The 20,608-nt window shown below is 47.9% G+C and overlaps 1 protein-coding gene across 3 annotated transcripts; it reads right to left on the bottom strand.

Annotated features, from left to right (window-relative positions):
* Nucleotides 1-373: 373 nt before the first annotated feature.
* On the bottom strand, nucleotides 374-20,540 carry TMPRSS6 (transmembrane serine protease 6). 3 transcript variants are annotated; one of them, XM_064654977.1, is made up of 18 exons: nucleotides 18,502-20,540; nucleotides 16,687-16,843; nucleotides 16,375-16,517; nucleotides 16,118-16,185; nucleotides 14,693-14,877; nucleotides 11,981-12,022; nucleotides 10,906-11,110; nucleotides 10,428-10,564; nucleotides 9,765-9,877; nucleotides 9,189-9,298; nucleotides 8,113-8,258; nucleotides 7,065-7,163; nucleotides 4,976-5,089; nucleotides 4,573-4,689; nucleotides 3,691-3,859; nucleotides 3,005-3,276; nucleotides 2,177-2,313; nucleotides 374-1,486 (listed from the first exon to the last, which is right to left on the bottom strand). In XM_064654977.1, exons 2-18 carry the CDS (start codon nucleotides 16,841-16,843, stop codon nucleotides 1,328-1,330), a joined length of 2,373 nt encoding a protein of 790 aa, XP_064511047.1. In that variant the 5' UTR covers nucleotides 18,502-20,540; the 3' UTR covers nucleotides 374-1,327. The 3 variants fall into 3 exon arrangements, with proteins under 3 accessions (XP_064511047.1, XP_064511045.1, XP_064511046.1); XM_064654975.1 differs by having other exon boundaries at nucleotides 18,403-20,540; XM_064654976.1 differs by lacking the exon at nucleotides 11,981-12,022 and having other exon boundaries at nucleotides 18,403-20,540.
* Nucleotides 20,541-20,608: the final 68 nt, after the last annotated feature.

Genomic DNA, 20,608 nt, shown 5'->3' on the forward strand with positions numbered 1-20,608 from the left:
TTGCTGATAGAAGGGGGTGGGAGTTGGAGAAAAGGAGTTTGGATTCATCATCTGGAGCCACCAGAAGCTGGTGGCTTGTGCTGTGCCTGTTTTCTGGGGGCTGGAGGTACTTCTCGCTGCATCTGTGCTTCAACCCCACTGCAGGCAGTTGGGCTACAGAGCGGGTTTGCTTATTGGTACCTGCACCCCTAAATCATAACAATAAGTGAGGACCACCTGTCTAGCTAAAGGATTGACCTCACTGTGCTAGGGACACCTGGGGTGGGCAGGGGTGTGGAAACTTTTGCCAGTTGCCAGTGCCAGGACTGGACCTTGGTCAAAAACATACAAACGTCAAGATAGATTTTAACAAAGTGAGGCAAACTAGAGCCAAAAAAATCCTCGGATTAATTTTATTTCTAATTCCAGAGAGCAGTCCACTGTATATATATCCATATACACACACACACATACGTGTATCTTTAGTAAAAAACCCGAACCCATAGCAGTTGCAGTTCAAGCACTGTGCCCTGAAGCCTTCTCCTTCACTTCCTCCATTACCTGAGATAGGAGATGGAAGCAGTTGAGACATCCTTATGTTAAAGGTATTTAGAAGGGCTGAGGGAAGGGAATGGGAGGCTGCTCCAGTGTTTTTAGTGAGGGAAGTACAGCAGTGGAGGCTGGGTGCTGCTCCAGCAGGAAGGCAGGACACGTGCTTGGGGGTGCAATGCTGGACTCGTGCCTGGGAGTCAGTGAGACGTGAAGAGTTGCCTGGCTGAGCTGAACAGCACACTGAACAGCACACGCCAGCTAAGAAAAGAAGCAATTAGGGAGATGGAAGAGGAGGAGTGATGGGAGGGGAAGGGGGATGAAGGATAAGCAGCAGGAAGGAAGAGGGAGGCAGATTGATTTCACAGTTACTGGAATCTCTAACTACATCAGTCACATTTTCTTTCAGCAAATGTTCCAGCATAAGACTGTGGCTGAATCACATGGTTTGTGGAAAGTTCATGAACCCTCTTATTCCTCTTCTCAGAAACCATCAACTTGGGACTATTGCTGTGTGTCATGTCATTGCCCCCAACTCCTTCTCCCCCCTCTTCCCTTCCCCCCTCTTTTGGATGGATAGCCTAACAACCCCTTGGGATGCTCCCTGTGAAGCACTGATAGGGAAGAGGGTCTACCTGCTTTTATCTACAATCCCTATGGCAGCCTTCTCTTGCCCTATTCAGAAAAGCATCCTGGGTCTGACTGCATCCCACACTCTCTGAGAGGCAAGTGAGCAAGATCAGAAATGAGTGCCATGTGAGTGTGGGTGTGATGGGGAGAAGATAGAGATGCACTTTTCTCAGCTCATGGTTTGCTTTATCCAGCCCAGAACTTGAGTGATCCTGGTGTATACTCCATAGTTATTTGGACGTGCACATCCCATTCCCCAGCTGACCAAACCAGCCAGAAACCATCTGCCACTGGGTTCTTTGCAGGCCAGCGGACCTCCAGAATCACCCTAGAGAAAGGAAAAGTAAAATGGGGTGATGGCAATCCACCAGCTTCTCCTGCTGCGTGATTACACTGTCTTTGAGTCCCTCCATGTGCAGATTCCTTTATCCCCTCAGCTCATGCCTGGGACATCTGCAACATTCCTTGTACCTTAGGCAGATGTCAAAAACAGTCCCCATTGCAAACACCTAACACATTCATTCCTTCATCATGCAAATTCCTCCCCCTTAGCCACATCCCAAGAAGCTGATTGCTCTACTGTTTCCTTCTGCTCCATATGGCATTTCCAAATATGTGGCAAGCAAGGAAGCTGGTGGAATTTAACTGGATACTGGGAGGGATGGGAGAGAAGAATTCCTGGAGATTGATAGTAACGAAGGAACAGACAGGTTACTGTGTGTGACAGGTGCTAAAGAGGCTGTAAGAGACTAATGTAGACACCTTACTTGAAAGTGGGAGGTTAAGAGTGGAGAGTGGGCTGAAATGAGAGAAGGGTATGTTTAACTCTATTTAGATACTGCCTAAGGGAAGAAGTAGCCCTGAGAGCCATTGTTGGCCACTTAGATCAGAAGAAGTGTTGGGGAAGGGACATTCTATAGTCTTTTAACCCTCATTACAGGCCGTGGATTGCATCCTTGAGACTAAGGACACACCCCACCTCTGGTAGTCAACCCTGATCCCACAACTCCTCTGTCACCTGGCAGGCATCTTTCTTGCCCTTGTAGTACCCAGCACACAACATCCTGGGAGTAATCGTGTAGTGATAGGCCTCACTGCAGATGTTCTGCTGGATGAGCTGCACGTCCACCTTCTGTAGAATATTGCTGATGTGCCCTGAAAGGTGGAGCACCAAAAGCAGTGCAGGTGAGTTATGGTGGAACTTCCCACTGTTTACCACGATCCCCCAGCCTGTGCCTATCTCACTGCATGCTGAAACCTGCCATTGTAATTTCTGTTCTGCTCTCTGCTGGCATCACAATCTCTGACCTTCAGTAGAGCACTTCACCTTCATGGAAGGAGCAAAATTCTCTTTCAAGCCTTTCCTTACAGAAATATGTTGTAGGCACTTCAGCTTTTGGGACAAGGGGGATTCTGTTTTGGGGAAACCTCTAGGTTCTCAGGAGTCCAAAGTTTGTTTCTCATTGAAATGGATGTTAAGCTTTTCTGTCTAAGTAGGCTAACCAGGAGTGTCCAGCTCTGTATAGTCTCCTGAGTGTTTCTGTTCAGGAAGCAGCAGGAGCAAGTGTGTGAGTGGGTGAAGGCACTAAGCTGACCTGAAGGACTGTTCTAGTCTTTGAATGAAGAAACACATGCTTTCCCCATATAGATTACCAGACTCTCAATCCTGCCTCTCTAAATGAGGTTTCAGGGCACTCAACAGGTAATTTTGATTTGTTACCCAAAATTAAAAGGAGTAAAGGACGTTTGGGATGAACAGAAGCCTGTTCTGCCTACCACACATCGGAACCTATGTTTCTGCCTTGGCACTGCTACAGTAATCCACCAACAAAGACCTTCAACCTACCGCCTTCCTTGAGGGCCCCCCAGCCAGTGATCCAGCAGTGAAGGCCAGGCTCAAAGAAGTGAGAAGGAGCAGGCAAGCAGATAGGCTGGATTAAAGGTGAGATGATCACAGGATGGTCCAGCTGGAGCAGGGCCACGTCGTAATCATGGCTGTCCTCCTCGTAATAAGGGTGGAGGAAGAGGCGGATCACCTTGAAGGACACCTCTGTGTGGCTGGTGGCATTTTGAAAGTATTTGCCCAAGTAAACGGTCCATATGGAGGGGGAAGCCAGCCTGTAGGATGCAGCAGAGAAGCATGGGACCAACACAGCATGCTCTGCTGGTAATGCTATCTCACCCCATCTAGCACCGGCTGACATCTCCGTGGCTGGAGCCATGATAGCATGGATACATGCCAGAGCCAAAGGAAAGGTGGAGCTGTGAAGCATTTTCTGCTAATATTGCCCCCTCAAAGCTGTTCTGTGAATCCCAACATTGCTCCTTTTTCCCTGCACGCACACCTAAATACTAATGCATGTATCCATACCCCTTTCTCCTGTTCCAAGCCATGGAGAAGCATGGCAGGGGTGCCAGATGAAAGGTGCAGCTGCCCCACGACATTTTCACCAGTCAGAAGAGCCTCCAATTATGCATGACATGGCAAGCAATGCAAATCTTTCTATCCAGAACCCTCCCATCTCTGTTTACCTCTCATCCTGGAAGCAGTGCGCAGCTGAGACCACCCAGCGATCAGCAATGAGTGTTCCCCCGCAAATGTGGCGGCCCCGAACTTGTAGGCTGGCCTGCCATGGCCATTCCCCTTCCACAGAATTCAGACCGCCCACAATCCTGCTGAGAGGGGCTTGCATCCCACAGTCTGAGGAGGAGACATGGCAGGTACTTCAAGGAAGGAAGGGAACATGATATACTGTGCCTTCCCTTTGCTTCCTACTCAGTTGACTGAAGAGTTTGACCTCTAATCCCCTGCCTTACCTATTCAGCTTTATGTACTGCCCAAGACAGGTGTAGTGAGCACTCCCTCCCAGTGTGTGTCCCTGCTGACACCTGCACAGTGCTCCCCACCTCCAGCTGCAGCCTGGGCATGCCTTTGGGGCAGCGCGCTGACTGTGCTGTCAGGAAACCCTCCCAGTCATTCCCTTTCACTGCCTACCGAAGCTCCAGAAAACAACAAATAGAGAAACCAAAACATGAATTCTCTCCCTGTCAGTGGCCATGCAGACATGGTGAGTTTTCTGGCTGGAGCCTTGTATGATGGTATTACTTCACATAAGCCAACACAGGGCTCCAACAGGAAGCCTGTGGGTTGAACCTGGATTGTGAGACATGTCTATCTGGCCTGATGCCCTGCCTGAGGGAGATGAGTTCAGCACAGAGTTGGCTCGTTGCTGCTGACCCTGCCACCTCAGGATGGAGCAGGAGCACTGATACTGTGGGACTGGGGTGGGGAGAAGGTGGTGGAACAAGGGAGGGTGGGTGCTTCTTCTGGGGTGGTGGGGAAAAATGGGACCACCTGCAGCTGCATGTCATCCTGAACCTGCCTGAGTGACATGCAACGGATCATTTCCTCACCACAGCGCTTCTCATCAGACAGGTCCTTGCAGTCTGCAGTGGTGTCACACAGGGGGTTGGGTTTCTTCAGACAGGTCCCGTCTTCACAGCGATAGGTGAAAGGACCACAGGGGACCCCTGCAAAAAGGAAGGGGAATCAAGGCTGAAGGAGGGCATCTTGTTGTAGACATAGCCTGAAGTCCTTTAAGTGGGGGAGAAAAGCCAGCAGAGAGCTTGGGGGAACTCCATAAATGATGACAGGGAATTTCCTGAACAAACAAACAGCTCACAAACATTGTGAGCAGGTCAGGCAAGTTAATTCCCAGCTGGTGTCCTTATGTCACATGAAGGAATTATGCTTCCAACAGCCTTGGCTCAAATGTAGGGGAAGGCATTTTTCATGCCAGCACTGCCCCCTCCCTACCTTCGCTGCACTGCTCCTCATCGCTCCCATTGACACAGTCCAGCTGCTGGTTGCAGACCCTGCTGAACTCGATGCAAGTGCTGTCTTCATGGCACTGGAACTTTGCAGGACACACTGCATGGAAGGGAAAGACACGCAAATTGGGCATGCAAGACAAGGTGTGAGGTCAGGGTCCTCAGTGCACCAATAGTCTCTACAAACTTCCCACACCTCATAAGCTGTGCTTAAGACCAGCTCTAGTATAGTGCAGCTGTGTAGTTTTTGCCTGACCTACATTGTCGGTATGTCTGCACCCTTAACACTGTTGTTGCTGACTTAACTTTTCTTTCTTGGCCTCAGACCTGCCTCAGCACTATATACGTGCTTTGAGGTCACTGGACTTCTCAAGTTACCGTCACCAGACCTGGTCTGCTTGCCTTATTAGGGTTCTGTAGGACTGCATCCTGTCTGGTGAGGTCACTGTTCCTCCTGCCTTGCTATCACCCTCAGCTCATGGATCACCATCTCATACAGACCAGTGGTTCCCCTTGCAGGTGAGTCCTGAACAACAATTGAGTCCATGAGCTCTGATGGCCACTCAGGATGGAGACAGGCCTGTCCATCACAGAGTTTGACTTCTGATCACACATTTCCATAGCAGGAACTTGTCCTGTGTTTGTGTATATTTATGTGCAACACAGAACATGATAGGTCAGTACCTCCTGGGCATTTTCTTACTGCAATGACTGTAATTTCTTCATTAATTAGCATGAGGATTCCAGATGACTAAAGGCACATGAAGGTCTGAGGCAACTTGAACATTGATTTCAAAGACAGGAACTGTTCCATACAGACATGGAGTGAATAACCAGAAAAGCAACAGTATAAGAAAGGAAGGAAATCACAACATTTCTCTTTTGCTTTTCAAATATGAAGGGTTGTTTGAAAACACCGAGAAAGTTTTTTTTGTTAGTCTTGGTCTGTGTCAACCTGTGAAACTGAATGACACAATAGCGCTGGGGCCAAGAAGCTACCAGGCTTCAAGAAAGGATTAGATATTCATAAGGATGCAAATGTATACATGTCTAGATGAAGGAAGCACACAAACCCTGATGTCAGACAGATGGATGATGGGACAGAGAACACTGTCAGCAAAACTACCGACAATACAAAACCCAACCTTGGTGACCCTGTGAGAGCTCTCACATTTCTAGCACCGTCTTAAAACTTCCTTGAGAAAGATTTCTCCTTCCTTTTTGTTTAGACTTTTCCTACACCTTCCTCTGAATCTTTCAGAGCTGGCCACTGTCTCCAGTAGCTCAGGGATCTTTGTCCGAAAAAACAATCATAGGGGACAACTAATGAAAAGTTAGTGATACAATGTTAGTGATGTTGGGGCAACAACATGATGAGCTGCCCCCTTACACTGGAGATGGGAGAATAGATGAATTAGGTGTCATGTCTAAACCTGAATCACAATTCCTATAAAAATGGGGCTCTGCAGGAGTGCTGGGATGCTAAGGATGGTGTTCGTGTCAGCACTAACTGCTGCTGGCATGAAGAACTGACTGGGGCTGATCAAGGACTTTGATGCTCCCAAACTGGGGCACAATATGTGACTGAGGATCTGTAGAGATCAAATGTCACAAATGGCCTGGGGGGAAAGAAGAGAGAGAAGGGCAGCAGGTGGGCTTGGGTAGGTGTGAACTGGGAGGGGGATGCTGAGTGTGTGACAGCAGAGTGGGCTGTAGGCTAGGGCTGAGGTTGATAGTAAACCCTGGGTGGGAGGAATGCAGGACAAGGTGGGGGACAGCCTGGGTAGGGGGCTTCTTTCAGGCTGCCTGGAGCTCTTGGTGCATGGGTACTTGGGGGTTCTCCCAGGAAGACTCTGCTGCGCACAGAAGCCCGAATTGCTGCTCCATCCAGAGCAGGCTAAAGCCAGACATCAGTGGGATGAGACTTTCAAGGATGCAGAGGTTTAAGTTCCTGGGGGGAGGTATGAGGCTGTACCTAGGCTGACCAAATCTTTCCCAACTCTCCCTACTTTAGGAGGAGCAAGGGGCTGTGTCTTGCTGAGACTGAGGACCAGTGGGGAGAAGAAATCACTCACCACAATTTCTCTCATCCAGCCCATTGGGGCAATCTTTGATCCCATCACAGGCTGGGACGCACAAGCCATTCACCAAACACAGGAACTCCCCAGGACAGGCTGTGAAACCAGCAGAGAGTGGTTAGTGCCCAGGGACTGGAAACCTTGTGCAGCAGAGCACCATGGCTTGAAAGTGAAGCACGGAGCTGCACACTTTCCTGACCACACAAGTTCTGCTGCAGTGTGCTGGCAGCACTCACTGTGCTCCCCAAAATCTGCCTCGTCATCTGCTCTTAACAAGGGCAAATGGAGCCAGGCTATGCACCTGGCTCTTTCCCTGTTCTGCATTGTACCAATGGGCAATAGCCAGGATAACCACCTGCCTGGTAAACCATATCTCTGGTTTAGTACTCTTTCATGTCTCCTGAATGCTGTGGGAAAGCTGAAATAGGCTCTTTGGAGTTGTTATTAAAACTTGGTTGGGACCTTGAAAGGGTTGGTGTTAGACACATGTTGGCAGCTGCATGTCTTCAGGTACTGGTATGCATTACTGGCACCCTTTAGGAGGGAGACGGTGAAACCTTGGAAAGACAGACTGTGGACAGCACTTGTATATGTGTGTACGTGTATTTGTGTGCAGTTTTATTTGTCTCTTGTTTGCATGGATTCCCAGGTGAGCAGGAAAAAGCTCTCTCTAAGAGCTCTCATAATCAAAACAAACGTTGCTTCAAGCAGAGATGATTTCTCAATGAATTTCCAAGGCCAGCCTGTGATGTTGGCATGAGGGTAAGATTTTAGACAACTCTCTGACCTTGGGTTTTGTCACATGGGTGCTCTGGCAACATGAGGCAGGACCACAAGTGCAGAAGCAGCTTTGCACGTAAATGCCTCTCCTTTTGGGGAGATCAGTGGTGCGTGTGTCACTGACTTGTGAGCATGTTCCTGAAAGGTGGATGGTGTGTAGGGCTCATGGAATGTGCCTTGTGTTTTCCCCTGTGCACAAGCCAAGTGCACAGGGGCTGCTAGTACCCACCACCCCACTAAGGAGCAGGGAGAAGCCTGAACTCACGGTCAGATTGGTTGTACAGGCTGTAAGCTGCCTGTACACCAGGGCCAGTTAAGGAGATCTGCGAGGTAAAGGCGATGGTGATGCCAGCAGAAGATGAGACTGGGATCCTCTCAGCGTAGGCTTGTAGGGTCCGCAGCCCACACAACCTGAGGAGCAAACACAGACAGGATGGCTTGGACAGGGAGGGAGGAGAAGACAACAGAGTGGCCACGCAGATTGGGTGTTGGGGGAAAACCAGGAAGGGAAAATGCCTTAAATATGCATGAGATAGAGAGTCCAGAGTGACCCCACTATCCCTGGACACTTCCCTCTTTCTGGCAAGCACTGACAGTTTAAGAGTTGAAGGTGGGGAGAGAAAAAGTAGAAATCCTAAGCCAGGGGAACACAGCTTCTTGATCATACTCATCAAAGGAAAAGTTACATCCACAGGAACAGTGGAAAAGACACTAATGAGATGGGTCGGGGGAGGTTTTGGAGGGAAAATGGCAATAAGTGGGAGGAAAACCAAAAGCTGTGGGTCCATCTATCTCAGAGCCTGCTTTGGGAAGATGAGAGCACAACAGGTCTCCACCCTTTGCACCTGGGCAGTGGTGAGCCCCAGCTAAATATAGATGCTAATTTTGAGAAGTCCTGCAGGGAGAAGTGGCTGCAGTCGAAAAAGGAGGATATGGAGCTAAGGGGAAGATCTGTACGGAGGTGGATGTAAGGCAATGGCACACACAGATAATATTGCAGAGGCGGTGACAGGCAGATTTGCAAACACAGGAGATGTGGGAGGACACCAAGGTTACACACACAGGAGAAAACTAAGAAGCCTGATGAAAACAGCAAGACAGAGAAAGCAGGCTGGTAGCTCAAAGAAAATCCATAAGAAATGTGTTCACTGGGGAGACAGTGAACAAGGCAAGCTGAAAAAATAGAAAAGCAAGAGGCACCAGGACAAGCAGTGGCCACTGAGTGTAGGCTTGCCTTTGTCAGGTATGGTGGCTGAAGCGAGCAGGGAACCTGTAGAGGTTTAATACGAGTTTAATCCCAGGTGGGAAGTGAGAGACAGAAACCAGGACCCCAACACACACCTTCTGTTCTGAATTATCCACTGGCCTTGGGTACAGGGCAGGTCGTGCTTCTGTCTGCTGAGTGCATAGGCATCGAACCAGAGGGTGACTCCATAGTCGAGGGAAGGGACCTGCAGACAAGAGTGTCCAGAGCAGAGGAGAGATGGCTCCTATATGTGTTGCAGCACACTCCATAAATCAGAAATGAGCAGCGCAGATGTGAAGACCAGATGTGTCCGGCCACATCGCAGGTCAGAAGGAAGCACTCTCTAAACCGGGGCCATGCCATAGCCCAGAGTGGCTCTGCTCCTGGTGTGAAACCTGGCAATTCCTAGCACTCTGGTTCTGCTTTGAAGAACTCCTCTGGAGACCACACTTCAGATTCCTCCTCAGCTATGGCATCTCTGTGCTGGTATGCAATATTAGACTCCTTACCCTTCAGAAACACACCTTATGTGGAGGCTAGGCAGGATGTCACTTACTGCTTGCTTCTCATGATAGTCTGGCTCAGAGAAATGGCTGTACTCCCCACAAGGCGTGGAGTGCTGCCCAGGTTTCAGGGATGGGTTGGATGCTCTTCTGGGAGCTGGCTCTTACCATCATGTGCCAGGTGCACTGCGTGTTGGGCGAGTAGTAACTGGGGTAATGTGGGGTGCCGATCTTCCCCTGCAGCTCCAGGTCCTCCCGCAGAGTTATATTCACTTCACAAGCTGTAAATACAGGCCCTGCTATCTGTCAGCTCAAGTCTCAGTGTGGAGATGCCGTGTATCCAGCCCATTAGAGAAGAAGATAAAAGGGACTGATGCTAAAGGTGATTGGGGTGTTCTGCCATCTCCCTTCAAGTGGCCATTTCTACCCAGCAAGACTTTTAGCATCCTCCTCTTGTCCAGAGAAGGGTAATAATAATGTCTATTGCTGTCTAAGAGTCTTATGTAGAATTGACATTTATCTACGAGTGCATGTGGATGTGATGTCCAGGCCACATCTGGTCTGTCCATGTATGAGACCCTTCTTTTAAAGTATCGTGATCTCTCAGGCTCTGCCTGCCGGAGCCTGAGCTCTAAAGGCTCGAGCCACATGCTAGTGTGTGAGTACAAGTGAGGGAGCAACATCTAACTTGCCTTTTACTGACCACCTCTACCCTTGCAATTCAGAGTGAATTCTGCCCCTCATAGGGATGACGGACCTCTAGGAGCTGTGATGTTGTTGGAGATGACCTGTCTTCTATATCTATAGCCGCCCTCCTCCAGCCTTCCTCACCTTTGAGGGGCACCGCCTGTGCTGAGAGGATAAAGGGGTCAAAGTAGCTGTACATGGCTTTTTTCCACACAATGGACATGACAGGGCCAGACGAAAGGATTTCCACAATGGGCTCCTGCCGGCTGCAGCCATAGATCCTCAAGGGAAAGAGATAAAAAGATGGGAGTGCAGCAAGCAATAAACAAATGAAAGAGAAGAATGAGAGAGACAATGGAGGTCTGTGTTATCCATACACAGCCTATGCCTGCTGTGAGGCACGACTGAACCAAACAAAGGGCCAACAGCGAGACAGCTCGTGCTGCACAGCTGCCTGTGCAATACATATCCCACATCAGTGACTTCAGCTGATCAGCAAGAGGCAGGTTCTGCATCAAAGAGAATTTCCTCTGATGTAGTCTAACACCTTCCTCTGCTGTGGTGTGTCACGCCATCCTGCCTGGCTTCCCCACCGTGTTCCCCCAGCTCAGGAGCTACCTACGAGGTGATGAGGTGTTTCTCCAGGGGCCCAGCTGCATCGTACATTGCCAGGCGGTCCCTGCAATCAGGGAGAGTCCACTCCAGGTGTAGCTTGATCATGTAGCCCTTGGGGCCACGAAGGTGCCAAAGACAACTGGAGGCCAGGTAGTCAGGGCCCTCCAGCCTTAGGATGTCATCCTCCTGGACATAGCTGTACCTGTAGCAACCTGAATCAAAGGGAAAGATAGAGGGATTCAAACATTCGGGTGATCTAAGTGGAGGCAAAGGGGGGCTTAGGGATGGTTGTAAGGGAAATTAAGATGTGAGATTGCTAGGGACATCAGTGTGAACCCCATTTTAGGGTAAGGCTGTCCTTGATTAAGCTAATACTACCTCAGGCTTTAAATATCAGCACAGCACAGTTTTCTTTCATTGGCTTTATTTTCTTTTTCACCTTTTTCTTCTCTCAGCCTCATATTCTTCCTGACTTTACATCTCCCTCGTCTGATTTCCAGGTTTCAGAAGACTTTCACACTAGAATTTTTGAGTAAATATCAGCTTAAAGGTGAGTTTCTAATAGCATATCTAATGCAAGCTGCCAGCCACAGCACTTACAACACTGGCCAAAATTACTTAAAGCATCTTCAAACATTGCTAAGACAACAGACTCTTAAATGACTGACAGCACATCCAATGCAGAGCCACGCAGGAAATGCCCACCGCCCCCGCCCACACACACGTTCAGCAACATTGCATGGGGCCTGAAATTAGCACTTGTACCAGCTCACCAAGCTACTTAACAGTTCTCATTAGGACCAGGACAAGACTAAGGTGGCTGCACTGCCCCTGGTAGCTGATATCTCTGCCTAGCGGAGGCCTACAGGGGCAGCATTGTCAGGATGCTCAGAGCCATCCACCATACAGCTGAGTCATGTAGTTTGCATCTGGCCAAGCAGCAGCACTGGTACTCCCTTGCTCCTACTCTCTTCTTCCCTTCCCAAGTTTTACAGCTCCAGGAAGCCAACAAGCTTTCTGTCCCCTGTGAAAATCCCTCCCACAAAGTCATGAACTCAAAAGGAAAGGAAAAGGTAGCCTACCCAGAGTGGATTTCAGCACTGCTATGTCTTTCACACTGGATTCTGTTAGAAAGAAAATATATAAAGGAAGATAAACTGGTTGGATCTGAATGCTAACACGGCAGGTGAGGCCTCCCTTCCTTCCTATGTAACTGGTTCACTCACAGCTTCGGCATGGGGCATCCTCCAGGTACCTCTCTGTCTGCTCTTGGGGACCTGTTTCAGCCATGCCTTCCCCAACCCATCTCTCTGCCCTCTACCCCAAATCCAACAGCCCCAATTCATGCTTTCCAGCCCACCACGGACTTCTCTGCTTTTTACCTTGTCCATTTTTTGTGTGCTATTCCAGGACCTCTTCCCAAGAGGGATAGGCATTGCTTCAGGCAGCCATTTCCCTCCTCTGGAAGTCACACGACAAGCACAACCCCCCTTCCCAGAGCCTTCACCATCTGCTCTCCCAGTTTAAAGAACCCTCATTGAAAAATACAGGAGTTACTGAGGGTGGAGAAGGAGGTCTCTTTTGATGATCACTGGTTGATGAGCTACTCAACATCCTTATAGAGTCCTACTTTGGAGAAGGGAGATGCACAGAAAGGCACCAGCAAGGACTATAAATCTGTGCAAAACAGAGTCACAGGGTGGACAACACTTTTAAGAGAGTTGGGCTTTCCTCCAGCCTCCCAGCTGAACTGGAATCAGCCAAAGATCAGGTGCTACTGGGAGTAATTGCCAAAATAAAAGGCACTGTGAGGTCAGCTGGGTGTAAGAATTGCTCTTGGGGGCTTGCCTAGGTCAGAGCTTTGGTTTTTTGTAGCTCCTAAGCAATTCTGTGGGGAGAAATGAATGGTTTTGTCATAGCAAAAACAGATGTTATGGAAAAGAGGATCCTGCAGGCATAAGGCAGGCTCCTAGAGAAGCTTATGTGCTGTAGGGAAGAGTGTGTGCTGAGCTGATAGTACGTATTCTTGTATCTGAAGGCAATATAACTGAGTTCCTGTAGGGAAAAGGATGCCCTGAAAGACTTCTGGGGAAAGGGGAAGCTGGTGTCCTGGGGTGAGTGTAGCTGCTAATAAAAATAAAGCACTGGAGATGTTGGAGAGTTTCCTGCACTAGTCAATGGTTTCCAGCTCTGTGTCTCAAGGCAGAATGAATGTTTAGAGCTTAACAGGCCAGCAAATGAGTCTGTCAGAAAGCAATGAAGTGCTAATGACATGCTATTAGCTAGCTATTTTTTTCACTCTAATTTTACAGGGCAGAGGAAGCCAGAGGTTAAGTCATTGGCTTGAGGTCACCCTGGCCCAGCAGTATAAGAGGTTTTTGTCTTTTGCCTCAGTTGCTAGACTGTGCTCCTGACTGAAGAGGGAGGTGGAAAGGACTAGGGAAAGCAGAAGGAGCTGGAGAAACTGTAACTGGTGTGTTAAGTCCAAAATAGAAAGAAATATGGTCTGATGAAATGAATAAAAACAGTGAAACAGATGCAAAGGGAGTAAGAGGGAACTGGGAATAGCTAAAAGTATGGCACTATCATTTTTATTTGTTTATGAGTTACATTATAAAGTGAGGAAATTAAGGGAAAATGCTAGATGGGCTCACTTGGAAGCCTTTAGCATATTTCCTTATGATGTCTTTGTCAAGAAAGTTCATTTAGATTGGCTGAACATAAGGTCTGGTATGCTGGAAACAAATCATAAGTAGAAGGGACTGATGGTAACTGCGGGAGGAGATGTCTTCATGAGATGCTAATGCAGCTTCAGAATAAAATCTTAAAATGATGGTCTGGATGAGGCAGTGAAAATCATTTTGAGGAAATAGAATTTTCTTTACACACAACAAAAAAAATGACCCACAAAACAATTGGGATGTAGAGGGAAAAGTTAAAGAAAATATGGGTGGGATATAATAAAAGAAGCTTCATCTTAGAAAAGTGTAAGTTAGCATGTCTGAGGGAAAAAACCCTGGGATGTAATATTTCAAGAGAAGAAGAAACTTGGAAATAGGACTCCCAAGAGGAGAGAAGAAAAATAATGTATTTTAAAACCTGGGAGATTTGGAACTCTGTAAGAGAGATCAGACCAGGCTGAGAAGTTAAGTTCATTATAAAGACCAAATATAAATTCCATTGAACTTGGATGCATTGAATATAGGCACATCCCTAGTCCTTTTCCTAACACTTATTTTAGAGGAGTTTTTGTATGGGTGGCTTTTTAAACAGGCTGGGACCTTCTTTGTGGGCAACAATAAATAACTCTTACAATCATCAGATTTAAAATCAGTCAGGTACTGAAGTGGCAACGGTACTTTGTCTCAGAAGAAGTCTTAGTGATGACTCAGGTATGTTGCTTTTGTTCTCTCTATCAAATAGTCTGGAATAATCTCCCAAAGGAAAGTAGGAAACCTAATTGCTTGCTATTTTCAAGCTGAGCTGATCAAAGTCATGACCTGTCTAAGATCTTGCTCCAGAGAAGCCAAAGCTGATGGGTGGAAACAAAATTACCTAGCTGATCATGGTCTGCTGTATCTCCAATAATATTTAGTCCTTCAAAGGAACAATGATTTTTTTTTAAATCAAACTTCATTTCTTCTCTATCAGGAAGAAATAAATGTAGTTGTATTTCTGATCCTTACTATTTCTTCTTCAGGTTTCCCCTGTCCCCTTCAGTAGTGACTCCGAACCTTACAAATCTTGGGAGCATTTCTGATTGCTCAGGCCACAGGGGATCAGCTGGTACTTACCCAGGAGAACCAGCGAGTCTGGGTTGACCCTGTACTCCGTCTGGTAGGACAGGCTGCCTGAGCTGTTGAAGCTGGTGGAGAGCTCTTGGTGGAGCACTGTGTTTACCCTCTCAGCAGTTATTTCCTTCTGCTGACTCTCAGGGATTTGGAGGGTGAACCAGAAGAAGAAGGTCAGAGCCCCCTCCCTAACAGGGAAATATCATGTCAAATATTCTCTACATCTCCAGAACAACTGGAGAGACAAACCCTAGAGATTAACCCCCCCACACTGTTTTTCCACAAATCAGACATATCTCTGTGGACATTCCATCTCGCTGCTGTGACCCAGAGGAACATCTCTGAGGGGGGCAGGAGAGCTGCAATGTCCATGGTTTGAGTCAATGCATAGTGCTTTGTGGGAGGAAGACTTTTTATGCCATCTGGCTTTAGTGATGACCATATGAGCTCAAATTAATGTGATAATTAATCAGGACTGGTCTAATGAGTAGTCTCATTTCAGGTAGATATGATCTTGGGATACTACTGACCAGGGATTGAAAAGAAACACTCAAGACTTCACTGTCCCACCTCCCAGTGGTGACAAGTGGTGACAAGTGGATGATTTATGACTCAATACCTTAATACAACCCATTAATGCTAGGCAGGCTCAAGCTGCAGGAGACTGTGACTGGGAAAGCTCTGTTCAACCAGCTAGCTGAGTAAAATGGGTGGGGAAAGGCAAAGAGTTGTTGAAACAAACCTTTGTTCAGTAAAAGGCTAGAGGAAGAGTTGCAAGTGAGACTTTTCTTTCCCCAATTGAAAATGGAATTACATCAAAATTGGAACTTTTTTTAGGTGAAGGACAAATTTAGGGGTGCATAGAAAAAAAAATCAGAAGCAAATGACCATTAGTTCTGGAAATTATTTCTGCTATCACAATCTATTGTTATGATCTGTAAAGCTGTAGTCCCACATCTGTCCCATTCCACTGTTATCCTGTTCCCAGGTGGTCCATGCTTCTTGGCTGGAATACCTTTTCCATAGTGCATTCTGACCTCTCCCTTCTGGTGCCTAGAATCAGGCCATAAAATTACTTCCTGGGATTAGAAAAATTAATTTCCAGCTGCTTAGTTTCTACTGATAATGCCAAGCCAAAAATTTTTTTTCATCTCTTCCCAGTGAATTTTTTTTCCTCCCTTGAACTTTTGCCTCTGAAAAATTTCTCAGTTTTGGCTTCTCATCATGGCCTGGGATGAACAAGAACATCAAAATATCCTCAGCTGTGTTATGCTGGAACCATTCTGAATCTGGACTGTCCAGCCTAGTCTGGAGCTCGTGTGGGGGTACTGCAGAAATTTGTCATGGCCAGGTTTCAGTGAAAGCAGAGTACAATTGACTGGAAGCTTTCACACACGAACAAGCAAATATGCTGTGGGTGCTACTCACCCAAAGGCATACACTGTGCTAGAGTTGTAATATCGACCCAGCTCTGTGGCACGAATCAGTTCCTTCAGCTGAAAAGAAAATGTCATCTGATTAGTAACTATAGTGCAATATTACAGGGCAAAGGACCTACGGCCAATTTGGAGTTTCATCCCTCTTGCTGTAGAGACCCATCAAGTCTGTCCTTAGACAGGGGTACCTGACCCCTTCCTCTCTACTCACTGAAAGGCTTCAGGGACTGTTCATGAAACTGCTCTCACCGTGTTCTGGAGCTTAGCTGACTCCAACCAGAAGGCTCTGGACTCCACCTGCCCAAGGTCTGGGGAGTACCAGCGATTGAGGACCTGGAGGCTGCCACAGTAAAACTGCAGGATGGATGGTTCCAGGTGCCATGGTCTGTAGTCTGCCAACAGAAGACACTACTGGAATACCTTGGTGATATGTAGGAGAGTGGGGTTTACCCCTGTGTATGAGTGTCTAAAGATCACTCAGAGTCACTAACATTGGGCTGGGCATTGCTTTGACTACACCCCATCCACCTCCTGCAGGGGGGAAAAAATGTGAATTTTTACCTAGGAAATACCAGGTTGCTGCAGCAGCTCCAGCCAGCACAAGAAGGGCAATCCCAAGGGGCACATAGCAGAGGCAGTGATGTGAGTTGCTCTCCGATTTGTCATTTGAGAGGGAGCTGGAGTCTTCCTCCTGTTCCTCGGCCTCCATCAGGGGCATCTGGTGACACAGCATGTCATTGTCAGGCTGGGTTTTATGCTTCCCATTACACTTGTCTCTGCAGGTGTTATGTCATCTCTGTCCTCCTCTCCCAAGATCTATAGCCCCAAGAGATCTCTGGGGCCAGCCATCAAAGACTTTGATCAGAGCTAATGTGAGTAAAACTAAATCAGTGGGAGACTGGCTTCTAGAACACCATCCTGTCTGCACCTCCTGGTAAATCCTTGGTTTTCAAAGGTATTCCCTGGGTGTTGCTTCTGCCAAAACCACAAATGAATACAATAATGCATTTTTCTGAATGCATAAGTGTTGTCCTCCCAGGCTGGGAATTGTTTTAAAACTGGTATTATATTGACCCAGAAATAAATGCAAAAGAAAATCTGTGACCTCAAATGTATGCAGAAATTGCACAAAGCAGCCACAGCCTGGGAGCCCAAAGTTGCACTTTGCCCACTGTGCCATTTTTATCTTGATCCCTTAAAGTAAGCAAACCTTGCCATTCCCACCAGACCATGTGTTCCCAGGCAAAGATGATGCTGGCACTGATTCACTAGCTGAGCCGATGAGAAGAGAGCACCTGGTTAATGTTCAGCCCTCCACCACCCTCTGATTGTACCAGGGGACACCTTCTGTCTTCTTTGCCCCTCATCTACCCCAGGCTACTTCTTTTTTTTTCTCCCTGACTGCTTCCCTTCTGTCAGCCCCAGACTCTGAGGGTAAGAAATGTCATTGCCCAAGAAACCACCATTAATACTGCTTATCACACCCCCTTTACTTTTCCTTTCCTTTGCCACCACCCAGTGCATGCCTTCCCCCAAAGGCATTCTGTGTTTCTGTAATTGGAGAGGAAAGGGATGTGAATGCATCCGCATGGGAGGGGACAGAGGTCTTGGGGAATACCTGCGTCCTGTCTATGTGCCTGTGAGTCCTCTTTGTGCCCAGTGTATGTGCATGTGGATGTGAGATTGAGGGCAGGAGTGCATGTGAGGGACTTGCTACAGATGTGAGAAGAGATGGCTGGCCTCATGCACATTTTACCCTGTGTGGGTGCCATTGAGCATCACTTCATAAGGGCAAGGGGGCTTTTCAGTCTCTTTTCCCCCAGTTATGGAGCTCCAAGCCCTCCAGGCTGCCTTGCAACGTGGGAACACATTTGCAGAACATAAGCACCAGGTAACTCACTCTGGAACATTAAATGCAGCCTGGTGAACATCATCACTCGGACAAACAGTCACACATCCACTTGCTCTAACACACCCTTCCAGAGAGGCAGACAGTATAAACAGGCCCAGCACAGGCTGCCCTCCCTTGCTCCTTGTGGAGCACCTCTCTGTGCAACCCCTGGGGAGGATCTCCTTCCCAAGGAGTCAAGTCAGGCAGTGCAGGAGAGCAAGGGCACTTCTCCGCTATCACAGCATCCCTTCAGAAACAGCAGGCGTAAGCACACAACCACAGATGGAGAGGCAGTGAGAGTAGGGCAGGAAGCAGCAGCAGAAGAGCCTCTTTGTTAGTAGATTTGATGGTAGGCACTGGGGTTTCCCCCAGAGCTGCAGACCTACCTTTAAAGCCTGCTGCTTCCTGTGAGACCTGGCCCATACCCCTACACCAGCCAGCTCACACATGCATGGAGTGGGGGAGAAAGTAGGACATCTATTTACCCGAGCTCAAGGTCTCCGCAGCGATCAATAACCTGTTGTCACGTCCCTTCAGCTCGGCCTTTGTCCTGCACCGTCCTGCCCACGATGGGTCAGAGCACCCCGTACAACCACTTTTTTCTTTTCTGAAGTGGAGGGTTTGGAGGCTCACAGGGACAGAAGATGTGCAGGATGATCAGGGGGGGTCCAGAAAAAGTCAGGGTAAGAGAACCTCCAGCTGTGCAGAGAAGAACAACCCAGGAGGCTGGCACAGGTAGCTTATGTTGTCCTCCTCAGGGGACAGGGAGTTGCTGAGCAGATGCTGTATTCCTTGGCTACCCTCTTTGGTCCCACTGGAGGGAGAGGTAAACGATAGGGTGTGCTCCCCAGCACAGGGATGGAGTAGATTCTGTCTGGCAGGTGTAGATCACTGGATGGAGGGAAGATGGCAGTAGGCAGCGTGTCTGGTTACCACAGTGGTCAGGCAGATGAAAGGAAAGCACAGTGCCTCTCAGTCCCAACCTGCAAGACTCCCTCTGTCTTGCTCTTCTCGCTGTCCAGTCTCCTGACACTGGGCTCCCTGCACTCAGTTGCACCACCACTCACTCCTCCCTGAAGCATTTGCTTTTCTTCTAGCCCAGGTCCTTCTCAGGTACTTTTCCTGTACTACTTTCTGCTTACAGCCCCACAGCTCTGTATGTGCCCCTTTGTTTTTCACAAAAAGCAGCAGCGCTGCAGCCAGAGCAGAGTAAATAGAGTTATCTTGTCAATAAATGAGTGGAGGGGATGGGCACATGGCTGACTCTTGACACGGGGCTGAGCTCCAGCCAGTGACATCGACCTGGGCCAGGGCTCATTTGGGCTCATTTCGGCAACTGGGCAGAGATAGATGTTTTTAGCTCTGCCACTAGATCATGTTTAGTCTGGGACTGCATGAAGACCAAAAGCCATTTCTGTAGTTGCCTCATGGTGGATTTTAGTAAATAATGTTAAATGTGGATAAAAAGCTGTAGTGTTTGACTGGGAATGCTTTCAGAACTGCTTAAGAGATTTGAGATCTGATTTCACTTTTAAAACTTACTCTGAGCCAAAATTTCCACAGATGAGGGACTAGCTGCCTCATTAGACATATATGTATTCATATATAGCTTTGCTTAGTTTACACTATGAAGGCAGTGGGTCATAACACAGCTGAGGGTATTTCCCAGTGCCAAAGACCTTACTTTTTGCATTCAACTTTCTTGGAAAGAAGAATCTTCTTTCTCTGGTGTTTTCATCAGAACAAAAAATGTAGAATCTCAATCTGATCTATCTAAGCAAGGATACCACATCTGTCACCACAGGCTTTTGAATCAACCAAGGACCCAAAAGCTCGATCAGATCTGACTTCAGAGGAATTCCTTTACTGCAAGCACCCTTTACTTTCTGTTTCTTCACAGTAAAAAAGAGGGAGGGGTGTGGGAGGAGACTGAGAGTGATGTCTATTTGTGAACAAAGTACCTTGGAAAGAAGGATGTGAGAGGTGTGACAGCTGTCTCTGCTGTCTCTGGGCTTAAGATAAAGAGAGGACTCATGTCTGTGGCTGTTAGCTCAATATTTTCCACACTGATATTTTCCACACGGTGTTGTTGTTCAGCTTGGGTTTGCCTCTGGTACTGATGGACACCATTGCAGCACGTTTCTGTGGTTTTGTGAACCACACACCATGTTCATACTGGTTCGAGACGAGACGGCTCCCCGTGTGACATTTCCAAAGAGCTCTTGGGGACCCCGAAGCAACAGGGCCCCAAATCACTGAGAGTGTTATGCCCTTGGTATTCACAACCTAGGTTACTCACATACGAGACCACATGATCTCATCTTCCTGGAAGAAAGGTCCGGTTATCGCCAGATCTGACATCGAGCACTTCCTGCCACAGTGTGTCACACATTCACACCCAGCATGGCTGCAAAAGCTGTCACCATTTTCACAAGGGGGGCAGAAAAGCCAGCAGAATGGTTCTCAGGGGCTTGCAGTAGGATCACTTCCAACTCTGCTTTCTGTTTTAGGTGGCTGAGGGAAGGGAGCAGGAAGGAAAGCTAAAGGTATATTGGTCCGAGCAAAGCTTTACCCAGTTCCCTATTTAGAAAA

Source organism: Pseudopipra pipra, chromosome 5 (genome assembly GCF_036250125.1).
Source record: "Pseudopipra pipra isolate bDixPip1 chromosome 5, bDixPip1.hap1, whole genome shotgun sequence".
Taxonomy (NCBI): Eukaryota; Metazoa; Chordata; class Aves; order Passeriformes; family Pipridae; genus Pseudopipra; species Pseudopipra pipra.